This window comes from Cetorhinus maximus, chromosome 9, assembly GCF_964194155.1.
Source record: "Cetorhinus maximus chromosome 9, sCetMax3.hap1.1, whole genome shotgun sequence".
NCBI classification, from domain to species: domain Eukaryota; kingdom Metazoa; phylum Chordata; class Chondrichthyes; order Lamniformes; family Cetorhinidae; genus Cetorhinus; species Cetorhinus maximus.
The window spans coordinates 23,488,142-23,502,114 of record NC_135887.1 but is presented as its reverse complement, the minus strand read 5'-3'; the positions used below and the strand labels follow the sequence as shown (position 1 = coordinate 23,502,114).

Sequence of the window (13,973 nt, the reverse complement as noted above, 5' to 3'; positions counted from 1 at the left end):
GGCAGCCAGTGCTGTGCTTGTACCTCGCAAACAGCACACTAGCGAGCTGGTCAGTAACTGAGTTCAATTCTGGGCACTGCATCTCAGGAAGAACATATTGGCCTTGGAAGGGGAAAAGTGCAGATTCACCAGAATAATACCGAGGCTAATAGGGTTAAATTATGAGGACAGGTTATATAGATTAGATTTATATTCCCTGGAGTATAGAAGACTAAGGGGTGATCTAATTGAGGGGTTTAAAATGATTGAAGAATTTGGTAGGATCGGTCAAGAGAAACAGGGCTGGATTTTAATTGGAGGCAGAGAGGGAGTGGGTTTAAGGCTATGAATCCGGAAGATTGGGTTTCCCTCCGGCCTTGCTTGAGTTAATGGCAGGATCTTATTCCCGTTTATTTGTCTCTCTTTTCTGGCCATGTCCAGATTGGATGGAGGTTAGAGGGGTGTGTGGGTGTCCAGTAGCGGGTGTTGGTGATGCATGTGGATCCAGCAGCCCTCTCCCTCCTTTAGTTCCTCCTCTCTCTGAAGACTAAGCTCAGCCATGGTTGAATATGGCGAGCGCAGCCTCAAGATGATTTTTGAGTTGCTAACCCACCTCCTGCGAGCAGGGTGGTAGCCTGTTCACCTCTGCCCACCCACCCTCGGCCACAGGCAGACTTTTTGGCATTTTAATATTCCAGCCAATCCAAATCTGCCCATTTTGTGGGTTAAGCACTGCCCCATTATTTCCTCTGGCGGGTAAATCCAGAACAACATAGGGACATAGGACTGAGGAGCCGGAGGAGGCCATTCGGCCCTTCAAGCCTGCTCTGCCATTCAGTAAGACCATGGCCGATCTGATTGTGGTCTCAACTCCACCTTCCTGAATGCCCCCCATAACCCTTGACTCTCTAACTCAGCCTTGAATAAATTCAATGACCCAGCCTCCACTGCTCTCTGGGGAAGAGAATTCTGCAGACTAATGACCCTCTGAGAGAGAAAAAATTTGCCTCATCTCTGTCCTAAAAGAGAGACCCCTTACTCTCAAACTATGTGACAATGTGTGTAGACAAGGGGCGGAAGAACCTTAAAATTCGAGCCAGGCTGTTCAGGGGTGATGTCAGGAAGCACTTCTTCACACAAAGGGGAGTGGAAATCTGGAACTCTCTCCCACAAAACGCTTTTGAGGCTGGGACTTTTTGAGGCTTGAAAATTTCAAGACCGACATCAGCAGAATTTTGGTGGGTATCCCAGAATATGGGGCATAGACTGATAAATGGAGTTGAGGGACAGATCAGCCATGATCTGACTGAATGGCAGAATAGCCTCCTCTTATTCCTATGGTGCTCTGGATGGGAGATCGCATCCTGCACCAGTTATTCCCCAGGGTTTCCTCTTGTCATTTCTTAGCGAGGCAGGGGGACTGAAATGAAAGCACACCTTGCATGACCAAGTTGGGTTGTTTTTGGACATATATGCCAGGCCAGGCCTCCCCTGGATACTAAACATTTCTCACTTTTCTACAGATCTTTAAACATATTCTGGGAAGGGAAATAAAACAGAAGAAGTACAAGCACCTTTCTAGAAAGTTCACTGAGTGGGAATATGGACCAGTGTCTTGTTCTTTATATGACCTGTCTGGAGTCGATACAACTGAGGAGAATTCAGTGCTTCAGACGGTTGTCTACAGCAGCAGGAACAGGGTAGGTTTATACTCCTAGAGCCAATTGACTAAAGGCATTTGAGAATGGCAGGAATAAATCATCAAACTGTGCCACTGCCTCATCAGCCATTCCCCACCCCCAACCTCACCTCACCCTTCCACCCCTCCTTCTCCCCAGCCCCACCCCTCCAACTCCCTCTCCTCCCCTCTCTCCATCTCACTCCTCCTCCCCTCCCTCCAACCCCCTCTCCCTCTAACCTTAACCCTCTCTTCCATGCCCTTCCACTCCCTTATCTCTTCCCACCACTCCCCGTCTTTCCCCATTCATCCATCCCCCTTCACAACCTTCCCCTTCTCACTCCCCTACACCTCCAACACTCCCTGACCTCCACTCTCTCATTCCAGAGGGTCAATTGGCACTGCCCGCATACCAGCTTTCATTCCTGGTGTGTCCTGATCTCAGCCAGGGGGCACCTTTAGGGCTTCCGTATTCTCCCTTCCTTTTGGGGTTGCTCCCATTTCACCCTCCCTTCCTTCCTATTCTCCCTCGCCCCTTCCTTCCTCCCCTTACCCCCCCATCCCCTCCTAGGCCCTCCCCCTCCTTGCTGCTGATGCCTGCATATCGAGAATGTTTATAATTATTATTCAATATGTTTGGCTGTGATGCCCTGTGTAGTGGGATAGCTGCCAACAGCAGCTCCCCCCCCCACCCCCCACACGCCCCGTCTGGGCTTACGCATGAAGACTGGTCAGTTGGAGGAAGTGTCTAAGGGTTGCTGTGTGTGACTCTGCCACAGCGAGAGTCAGCAAGGGCGTGGGGTGGGGGGTGGGGTGGGTGGGGAGGGATTGTTGTGGAAAACATATGTTTGCTGTGCAGACAGGCTGATGTTTAATGGTCTGTCTGCTGATTCCAGAACAGACACGAGATGCTTTGTGTGGAACCCATGAATGAGCTGCTCCAGAAGAAGTGGGAGGATTTTGGTGCATGTTTATTCATTGCCAGCTTCTTGTTTTACCTCACCTACATCATCACCTTCACCTTCATGGCCTCCTACAGACTTGAGAGAAGCAAAGCACAGGACCAGGAGGAGTGTTCCCACCTGATAGGATATATGGTACGGAAACAGGCCATTCGGCCCAAACAGTTCATGCTAGCATTTCTGCTCCGCTTGAGCCTCCTCCCATCTTTCTTCATCTAAATCCATCATCGTAATCCTCTATTCCCTTCTCCCTCATATGCTTGTCTAGCTACCCCTCAAATACATTTATACTATGTAGTTCAATCCAAAGTTAGCGTCTTGAATCTAAACTATGAAGGTATGAGGGGGTGCGGTGGGTTGGAAAAATATATTCAAAGGTGTGACAGTGGACAGGCAATGGCTAGTATTAATACGTAGGGCTGAATAATACAGGGGGTGGGGTTGGGGGGTGGGACAGATGGCATGAACCCCCTGAAATCTTAAAGTGCTGTGGGGCGGGCCAATGAGGGCCGAGTGGGACTTCAGCCCCTCATTAGGGCGGAGTTCCCGCCCTCTGGAGCTGGCGGCCAATCCAATTGGCTGGCAGCTTCATCGGTCCCGGCGCTGCCTAGACGACAGGAGGAGAAAGGACCCCAAGGCCTCGGATCCCCAGAGCAGGTATCGTCCAGGGTCTTGGGCTGGGAGGGTTTGTGTAGGTGAGGGAGAGGGGCAGGGTGGGAGGGGATGGGTTTAAGGGAAGGAACAGGCAGGAAGGAAGGGGGTGTGGGTTTCAACCTAAGGGGGGCTGCTCTGCGATCGGCAAAGGCCAGCCCCTGAAGAGGGACACACCCCCTCTTCCTTCCCACCCTTTAATCACTTGGGGTGAAAAATAGGGCTTCTCACTCCCACCCTGCTGCCCACGCCAAACGTTTTATGGTGTGGGCAGCATTATTATCAGGGTCAATTGGCTTGATAACAAGCCTAATTGACCCTTAATTGTTCATTTAAATATGGTGGGCAGGCTGATGTTTTGTGGGGTGAGCTCAGGGGTGGGCGGGAAGGTAGTAGTTTGGGCAGCCACCCCATTTTACAGGCCCCCCCCACCCACCCCTCCACACTATTTTATGTGCCCCCGCCCCACCCTGTGGGAAACACTCCCTCTGGGAGCATGTAAAATTCAGCTCATGGTCTACCACAAATTGACATTCCATCAAGGCACAAAATCCCAACAGGAAAAGGGAGTCAACCGTGGCGAACAAAGGAAGTTAAAGATTGTATTAGATCAAAGGATCTTATAAAATGGCCAAGAAGTTGACAGGAGAATTTATAATGGGAGTCGGGAAATGGCAGAGAAACTAAACAAATACCTTGTGTCTGTCTTCATGGAGAAAATACGTCCAGAAAAACCTCCCAGAAATACTGTGGAATCGAGGGATGAGAAGGAATGAGGAACTGAAAGAAATTCGTATTTTAATTTTAAAAATGGGTACGGATGAAATTAATGGGACTGAAAGTTGATAAATCCCTGGGGCCTGACGATCTACATCCCAGAGTGTTGAAAGAGGTGGCCGCAGAGATAGTGGGTGCGTTGGCGATCATCTTTCAAAATGCTATGGGCAAAATGTTTAGCTCGGTGGGCGGGTGGGCGCGCGCCTGACCCGCTCGAGCGTAAAGTGACGCGGGTTGACATCGGGTGAGTGTCCCAACGTCAACGCGCAGTCATACGATATCTCGTTCAGTGGGCGCACGCCAGAGTCGGCAGAGCGCCCGCCAACAATTGAAAGGCCTGTTAAGGCCATTAACAAGGTAATTAAATTTAATTTTTCGAAGCCCGTCCAACCTTACGGTTGGCAGGGCAGGCGAGAAGGCCAAGGGGCCTTCGCACTTTTTGGGGGGAAACCTCATCCACGGGCGGGTTGAGGTTTCCTAAATCAAATAAAAAATAAAATAAAAAATTGAAGATTTCATTAATAACATGTCCCTGCTCATGTGGCAGAGTCACATGAGGGGACATGTTTCATTACATTATTTATTTCTTTATCTCCCTCAGACAGCTCTGTGCCTCCGGGACGTTACGAAGTGGAACCTCCGCACATACGCGAAGTTCGTGTTCGTCCCGCTCGCACTCCCCTCCCGCCTCCCCCGCCTCGCACAGGCAGTGCTGATGCTCGTGTTTCACACTGAGGCCCGCCAGTGTGAAATCACCCTCCGGCCTCGATCGCCCCCCCACCCGTCCCCACCGAGCCCACCCTACAAGGGCGAGATTCTGCCCTATAAATTGTGGGACAGTTCCTGCAGATTGGAAGGTAGCAAATGTCATCACACTATTTAAAAAGGGGGAGAGAGAGAAAACAGGGAACTTCAGTCCTGTTAGCCTGATATCAGCAGTGGGGAAATGCTAGAATCTATTATAAAGTATGTGATAAATGGATACTTGGATAATAATGATCTGATTGGGCAGAGTCAACCTGGATTTATGAAAGGGAGATCATGTTTGACAAGCTTGTTATAGAATTTTTTGAGGATGTTAGTAGCAGAATAGATGAGGGGGAACCAGTGGATGTGGTGCCTTTGGATATTCAGAAGGCTTTCGATAAGGTCCCACACAGGAGGTTAGGAAGCAAAATTAGAGCACATGAGATAGAGGGTAATATACTAACATGGTTTGAGGATTGGTTAATGGACAGGCAACAGAGAGTAGGAATAAATGGATCATTTTCAGGTTGGCAGGCTGTGACTAGTGGGGTGCCACAAGGATTAGTACTTGGGGCCCCAGCTGTTCATAATCTATATCAATGGTTTGGATGTTGGGACCAATTGTAATAATTCCAAGTTTGCAGATGACACAAAACTAGGTGGGAATGTGAGTTGTGAGGAGGATGCAAAGAGGCTTCAAGGGGATTAGGACAGGCTGAGTGAATGGGCAAGAACCCGACAGATGGAATATAATATGGATAAGTGTGAAGTTATCCACTTTGGTTGGAGGAACAGAGCTGCAGAGCATTTCTCAAATGGTGAAAGGTTGGGAAATGTTGATGTCCAAAGGGACCTGGGTGTCTTTGTTCATAAGTCACTGAAAGCTAGGAAGGTACAGCAAACAATTAGAAAGGCAAATGGTATGTTGGCCTTCATCACAAAGGGATTTGAGTACAGGAGTAAAGATGTCTTGCTTCATTTGTACAAAGCCTTGGTGAGACCTAAGGAAGGATATGCTTGTCATAGAGTACAGACTAATTCCTGGGATGGCAGGATTGCCCTATGAGGAGAGATTGAGGAAACTTGGTCTATTTTCTTTTGAGTTTTGAACAGATAATTTCATTGAAACTTACAAAATTCTTGAGGGGCTCGAGAGGGTAGATGCAGGAAGGATGTTTCCCCTGGCTGGGGTGGTGGGGGGGTCTCAGCATAAGGGACAGGCCATTTAGGACTGAGATGAGGAGGAATTTCTTCACTCAGAGGGTGGTGAATCTTTGGAATTCTCTACCTGCAAGGGCTGTGGAGGCTCAGTCATTGAGCGTGTTCAAGACAGAAATCAATAGATTTCTAGATACTCATGACACCGTGGGATATGGGGATACCGCAGGAAAATGGCGTTGGGGTAGAAGATCAGTCATGATCCAGTTGAATGGTGGAGCAGGCTTGAGGGGCCGAATGGCCTCCTCCTGCTCCTGCATTCCTATTCACTTCAACCGTTCCCTGTGATAGCGGGTTCCACATTCTCACCACCCTCTGGGTAAAGAAGTTTCTTCTGAATTTCCTATTGGATTTCTTGGTGACTGTCTTCTACTGACGGCCTCTAGTTCTGCTCTTCCCCACAAGAGGAAACATTCTCTCTGTATCCACTCTATCAAAAACGTTTCATAATTTTAAATATTTCTATTCTGTCACCCCTCAACCTTCTTCTTTCATGAGAAAGGAGGCCCAGCCTGTCAACCCTTCCCTGATATGTATACCCATGCATTTCTGATATCACCCTTGTAAACGTCATCTGCATCCTCCCCAGTGCCTCCGTATCCTTTTCATAAAAGGTGACCAGACCTGCACGCAGTGCTCTTAAGTGTCTATGGTCAAACCAAGGTTCACTACAGGATTAACATAACTTCCCGACTTTTCAATCCCCAAAACAAATCAGGATCACAGCATTGAATCCAAACATTCAAAGATTTATTAACTAGTAATAACTATTATTGACAATAATTCTACCTCGCTAGATTACAGTATTTAAATGTAAACATTAATTAAATAAAATCAAAAATAAAAAGCTGGTCTCAGTAATGGGTGACCACGGGCAGAATTTTACATTCGTTGTGCGTCCCAACATCATCGCGCAGTCTCGCGATATTTCGTTGGGTGGGCGTGCGCTGGAGTTGGCTGCGTGCCCTCTGATAATTGAAAGGCCTATTAAGGCCATTAAGGACCTAATTAACCTGAATTTTACGCTGCCCGTCCAACCTAACGGTTGGTGGGCAGGCGAAAAGGCCAAGCGGCCTTTACGTTTTTTAGGAAACCTCATCCACGAGCGGGATGAGATTTCCTAAAGCTTCTACAAATTAAATAAAAACTTTCCTTTGAAATGAAAAGCCTGTCCCATCTCATGTGACACAGTCACATGAGGGGACATGTTTCATTGAATTTTTATTATATTTAATAATCTTTTCAAGAAGCGCTTCAATCTCCCTGGGGAGAGGCAACTCCGTGCCTCAGGGAGATTGAAGTGCTCTTTCTCGCGCCTGTGTGAACTGCGCGCCAGGCCTGCTCTCCCTCCTCCCCCCCGCCCGCACAGGTAGCGCCGCTACCGCTCGGGATCCACGCAGGGCGGGCCTTAATTGGCCAGCCCGCGTGAAATCACGGTGTGGAGCCAATCGCGGGCGGCGGTCAGCTCCGCGGCTGCCCACTCCCGCCGGGGCCTGCCCGACGGCTAGAAAATCCTGGCCCATGAGACGACCAGATTGTCATAAAAACCCATCTGGTTTCACTAATGTGCTTTAGGGGGGAAGGAAATCTGCCGTCCTTACCTGCTCCGGCCTACATGTGACTCCAGACCCACCACAATGGTGGTTGACTCTTAACTGCTCTCTGCAATAGCCTAGAAAGCCACTCAGTTGTTTTCAAGAAGGTGGCTCAGCCCCCTCTCGATGGGAGTCAGGGATGAGTAATAGATGCTGGTCCTGCCAGCGACGCACACATCCTATAAATGTGACAGGAGTCAGAGAGTGATGGTTAATGGATGTTTTTCGGGCTGGAGGAGGGTTTGTATTGGAGCTCCCCAAAGGTCAGTGTGGCCTGGACCTTGATGCATACGGAACAATTTCAAAACTTGTGGATGATACAAAACTTGGAAGCACGGTAAACTGTGAGGAGGATAGTTTAGAATCAATTATAACAGTGTATTTAATCTTTGATGAATGTTTAAATGAGTTTAATTGATTACCTTCTCCTCTGATTTTGCACAGACCCCGATATCTGCATTGAGTTATCTGCCCAGGCTCTTTCGGGCACAGAGTTATATACTGTTGACTGCTGTGTACTTTCTGATTAAGGAGGTAGGTTTTACTGTATTGTGTGTGCTTTGCCCTTGGTACAACTGCATGAGGAGGGTTCAAAATGACTCCCCTATTCTACCACTCCAGGTCTGATCGTAACAGGAAGATGAAAGCAAAATACTGCGGATGCTGGAATAAAAGCAGAAAATGCTGGAAAAACTCAGCAGGTCTGGCAGCATCTGTGGAGAGAGAGACAGAGTTAATGTTTTGAGTCTGTGTGACTTCTTCAGAGTTAAAGAGAAGTAGAAATTAGATGGATTTTATCCAGTTTAAGAGGGAGTGGAGCAGGTGGAGCAAAATAGAAGGTCAAGGATAGGTGGGAGCTCAGGAGAGATTTGATAAAGATGTCATGGACATAGGACAAAGGGAGTGTTAATGGTAGTGTTAAAGACTAAAGAAGGTGATGATAGTGGCCTAAAGGTCAGAAGGCAGGATGTGTTAATAATGGAACGAGGAACAAGGACTTGTTCTTATGTTTTGCTTTCAAACAGCGCTGATCCTTGTTCTGTCTTGTGTCCATTACATTTTTGCCAAATCTCCCCTGAGCTCCCACCTACCCCTGACCTTCTATTTTGCTCCACCTGCTCCACCCCCTCTTAAACAGTATAAAATCTATCACATTTCTATTTCGCTTTAGTTCTAAAGAAGAGTCATACGGACTTGAGATGTTAACTCTGTTTGTCTTTCCACAGATGCTGTCAGACCTGCTGAGTTTGTCTAGCATTTTCTGTTTTTATTTCTGACCATAAGAGGGGTTTTTTGTGAAATTAGAGAGGATGTGCTTTGCCAAAGCTGCAGGAGTCTCACTGTTTACACTTTCAGTTTGTGAAGAATTAATCAGGCAGGTTTTCTTAGACTAAACAAAGAACACACTCTCTCTCTCTCACACACACACACACACACGCACTCACTCTCTCACACACACACACTCACATACACACTCTCTCACACACACTCTCTCACACACACACTCTCTCACACACACACTCACACAAATACTCTCACACATACACACACTCTCACACTCACACACACTCTCACACACACACACACTCTCTCTCACACTCTCTCACACATGCACACTCAAACACACACACTCACACACACTCTCACACACACACTCTCACACTCTCTCACACACACACACTCTCACACACACACTCACACATACACACTCTCACACATACGCATGCATACACACATGCATGCACACACACACTCACACACACATACACACACACACACTCTCACACACTCACACTCAAGCACACACACGCACACACACCAGTACAGATGGTAGAATAAGAGGATAGGCTTAAGGACTCTGTGCAGTTCGTAAAGAAGAGAAAACGAAGGAGAATACAGTTAGCTGTTTGGCTGACCTCGATGCGGTGATTCCACATTGCAGCCATTTTGTTTGGTTGTCTTCCTGGTTTTATGGAGCAGGTTTCCATGTTTAATTCACAAAAGATCTCGGTTTGTGATAGATTTCTTTCCTCAGGATGGTTACTTTGCAAACCCGGGCACAATAGTTTCGAGGGAGAGGGCAAACAGCTTTTGCAGCCTGTTTTCAGCACAGCATCCTGATCTCTGATCTCTCTCCTGCTAAGTAACACAGTCTCTTAAAGAACCCTGCTGGCTGTATATTCCAGGGGAATTTGATTCATCCATCTCTGCTGCAGGCATTATTTTTAGAACAGGTAATTGCATTTTGGTGTCTCATCTCAGAAACATTTGAAAAGTTTCAAGATAGTGTAAAGCCAACAGAAGATGGGGTCTTTCACGCACCTCAAGGGGTTGATTGTCTGTTCTGTTTCATCCCACTTGGTGAAATGCAAGCTTGTATATTGTAGCTGTCTGGCAGTCTACCAGTTATCTTAAGACGACTTCAGTTTATTTTTAAAATCCAGCAAGAAAAAGAATTAGAAATTGTATCTAAAAAGAACACACCCTTGCAACACCTTTAACTTTTCAACAAAGAGCAGTTCACGACCATCTTCTCCAACCTGTGGTCTTTACTGTATAAACCAATTCTAAATTCTCAAACAAATCAAGCCATAACTGAAGCAACCCAGTCACTGGCCAGATTTCACGTTCATCATTAATGATAGCCACGGTGTCCCCCGAATTTAAAATCTTAAAATAATTCCATTAACATTTTCAAAATACCTCTTCTGCTGGGAATTTTGTGTATCTTGAAATCTCTGTGGTCTTTTAATTCTGGTCTCTTGAGCATCCTTGAATTTAATCGCTCCACCATTGGTGGCCATGCCTTCAGCTGCCTGAGACCTAAGCTCTGGAATTCCCCTCCTAAACCACCTCTCTCTCCTACTTAAAGATGCTCCCTTTGACCAACCTTTAGTTTACTTGCCCTATTATTTCTTCATGTCACTCAGTGTCAAATTTTGCTTGAAAAATGTTCCAATGTAGCACCTTAGGACCTGTTACCGCATTAAAGGTGCTATAGAAATATAATTCGTTCTTGTTAGAGAAAAGCACAGGGAATTGGCACATTACCTTTCAGACACCCAGTGACGGCATCAAACACTCCCCAGGACAGCTATAGCATGGGGTTAGATACAGAGTAAAGCTCCCTCTACACTGTCCCCATCAAACACTCCCAGGACAGGTACAGCACGGGGTTAGATACAGTGTAAAGCTCCCTCTACACTGTCTCCATCAAATACTCCCAGGACAGGTACAGCATGGGGTTAGATACAGAGTAAATCTCCCTCTACACTGTCTCCATCAAATACTCCCAGGACAGGTACAGCATGGGGTTAGATACAGAGTAAATCTCCCTCTACACTGTCCCCATCAAACACTCCCAGGACAGGTACAGCACGGTGTTAGGTACAGAGTAAAGCTCCTTCTACACTGTCCCCATCAAACACTCCCAGGACAGGTACAGCACGGGGTTAGATACAGAGTAAATCTCCCTCTACACTGTCTCCATCAAACACTCCCAGGACAGGTACAGCATGGGGTTAGATACAGAGTAAAGCTCCCTCTACACTGTCTCCATCAAACACTCCCAGGACAGGTACAGCATGGTGTTAGATACAGAGTAAAGCTCCCTCTACACTGTCTCCATCAAACACTCCCAGGACAGGTACAGCACGGGGTTAGATACAGAGTAAAGCTCCCTCTACACTGTCCCCATCAAACATTCCCAGGACAGGTACAGCACGGGGTTAGATACAGAGTAAAGCTCCCTCTACACTGTCCCCATCAAACACTCCCAGGACAGGTACAGCACGGGGTTAGATACAGAGTAAAGCTCCCTCTACACTGTCCCCATCAAACATTCCCAGGACAGGTACAGCACGGGGTTAGATACAGAGTAAAGCTCCCTCTACACTGCCTGATTTTCACACCAGCATGAATTTTTTTTGTATTTCTCACACCAACTACCCCATGACCTATTGGAGTGAACTGACCAATGTGGTGCTGAATTCAGTCTATGGATTCTAGGCCATGTGGAAGTTGTCAGGACTCTGTTGGGATGCTGGTGAGGCTGATAGGGAAGGAAAGCCTTTTCTGGTCTCGTGTCCAAAAGTTTTAAATAAACCAAGCGAAAAAGTGCATTTGCTGGAAACCTGAAATTTCAGAAGAATTAAAATGCTGGAAGTACGCTGCAGGTCAGGCAGCATCTGTGGGGAAAGAAACTGAGTCAATGTTTTGGCTCACTGACCTCCATCAGAACTAGAAAACTTGTCAGATTTTTAGGCACAGAGACAGGAGAAGTTGGGGCGTGTGGTGGGAGAACAAAAAGAGAAAGTCATGATAGGATAGAAGGCAGGAGATTTTAAATGACAAAAGAGATGATGACGCACGGAAACAGGAGAGGATATAATGGGATAAACAAAGAAACAAAGGACAGGGTTTAGGGGCAATAACAGAATCATCACCAAAGCTGCTCTCTGATAAAATGGGGGCAGTGTTTATAACCTGAAATAGTTGAGTCTGGAAGGTTCTAACATGTCTAATTGAAAGATGAGGTGCTGTTCCTCGCGCTCCATTGAGATTCAGTGGAACAGTGTAGGAGGCTGAGGATAGAGTGGTCAGAGTGGAGTTGTGCTGGAGAGTTAATGTGACAAGTGACTGGAAGATCAGAGTCACACAAAGGGGAACTGAGGATATTAAATATGTTCCTGAAGTGAAAGTCAAAGGCCAGCCAGGCGCAGGGAACTTTTAATAACATCAAAGGTCACTCAATCGGATGTAGAACTTTGAGGACAAGTTGTGAAAGGAACGTTCAAGAAAGAAAATCCACCTCTGTTAGGTGGGAATCGTAAAGTTATTACTAAAAAATTAAATACAAACAGCATGAAAGTTCCAAGCTTAAGCTCAGACCCAAGCTCAGTTTGCCGATGAGCAGGCCCCAATCTCCAATCCCAGGATCCAGATGTATACAACAACAATTTACATTGTATAGCACCTTTAACACAGTAAAACATCCTAGGGTGTTTCACATAAGTGATTATCAAATAAAAGTTGATACTGATCCACACAAGGTAACCTAGGAGAGGTAATCAAAAGCTTGGTCAAAGCAGCAGATTTTAAAGAGCATTTTACAGGACGAGACAGAGATGGAGAAGTTTAGGGAGGAAATTCCAGAGCTTAGGGCCCAGGCAGCGGAAGGCATGGCCGCCAATGGTGGAGTGAAGCAGGTTGGGGATGTGCAAGAGAGCAGAATTGGAGGAGCGCAGAGACCTTGGAGGGTTGTGGGGCTGGAGGTGTTTACAGAGTTAGGGAGGGGCGAGGACATGGAAGGACTGGGAAACTGACTCAAAAACAAAATACTGCAGATACTGGAAATCCAAAATAAAAACATAAAGTGCTGGAAACGCTCGGCAGGTCTAGCAGCATCTGTGGAGAGAGAAACAGAGTTAACATTTCGAGTCCAATATGACTCTTACTTCAGAACTCCAAACTGGAAAATTGAACTTCAGTTTTAAAATGGAGCCAATACGTGCCAGTGAGCACAAGGGGCTTGACGTGAGTTGGGACATGGACGACAGAGTTTTGGGTGAGCTGACACTTATAGACGATGAAAGATGGAAGCCAGCCAGGAGAGTGTTGGAAGAGTCGAGACTGGAGTAAGGAAGTCACAGGTGAGGATTCAGCAGCAGGTGGGCTGAGGCAAAGGTGGAGCAGTGCTATCTCACAGAGATTTAGATCTGTGTCCCTTTCATTTGCAGCTGTCTATTTTCAGTTGCTGAAGCAAATAAAACTTGCTGTTCTGATTTAAGTCAAGGAGAGCCTTTTCCAAACCTTTGGACCAACAAAATGGGAGCATGATAAATTGGGGAGGAGATAATCTCAGCACAAGGCTCAATGAAGAAGATCGCCAGGAGTTATGGACAGATGTAGTCATGGAATCAAGAATAATACAGGACAGCAGGAGGCCATTTGGCCCATCAGGTCTGTGCCATCTCTTTGAAAGAGCTATCCAATTGTTCCCACTCTCCTGCTCTTTTCCCACTACCATCCAATTGCATTTCCTTCATGTATTTATCCAATTCCCTTTTGAAAGTTACCAGTCACTTTAGATCTGTGACCTCTGGTTGCCAATCCTTCTGTCACTGAAGCAGTTTCCCCACATTTATTCCAAAGCCTTTCATGGTTTTGAGCAGCTCCATCCAATCACCTCTTAACCTTCTCTGCTCTGAGGAGAGCTGATTGAACACATCTGCACCAAGACCACTGCAGGGAAATTGGAGAAGTTCTTGAAGGGGAGGAAACTTGCAGGTCAATGGGAAATGAGCAGGGGAGTTGAGTTGACTAGATACAGGGAGTATTTCTTTCACAGACCCCAGGAAGGGGAGG

At 46.7% G+C, this 13,973-nt stretch overlaps 1 protein-coding gene across 1 annotated transcript in view; it reads left to right on the top strand.

Moving 5' to 3' along the window:
* LOC144684449 (transient receptor potential cation channel subfamily V member 3-like) overlaps window positions 1-13,973 on the top strand; it is a 41,502-nt gene that overhangs the window by 18,346 nt on the left and 9,183 nt on the right. Inside the window, exons 12-14 of the mRNA XM_078548240.1 lie at window positions 1,503-1,679; window positions 2,554-2,754; window positions 8,052-8,141. Coding sequence (XP_078404366.1) covers window positions 1,503-1,679; window positions 2,554-2,754; window positions 8,052-8,141 — 468 coding nt within the window. The remainder of the gene's footprint in view (window positions 1-1,502; window positions 1,680-2,553; window positions 2,755-8,051; window positions 8,142-13,973) is intronic.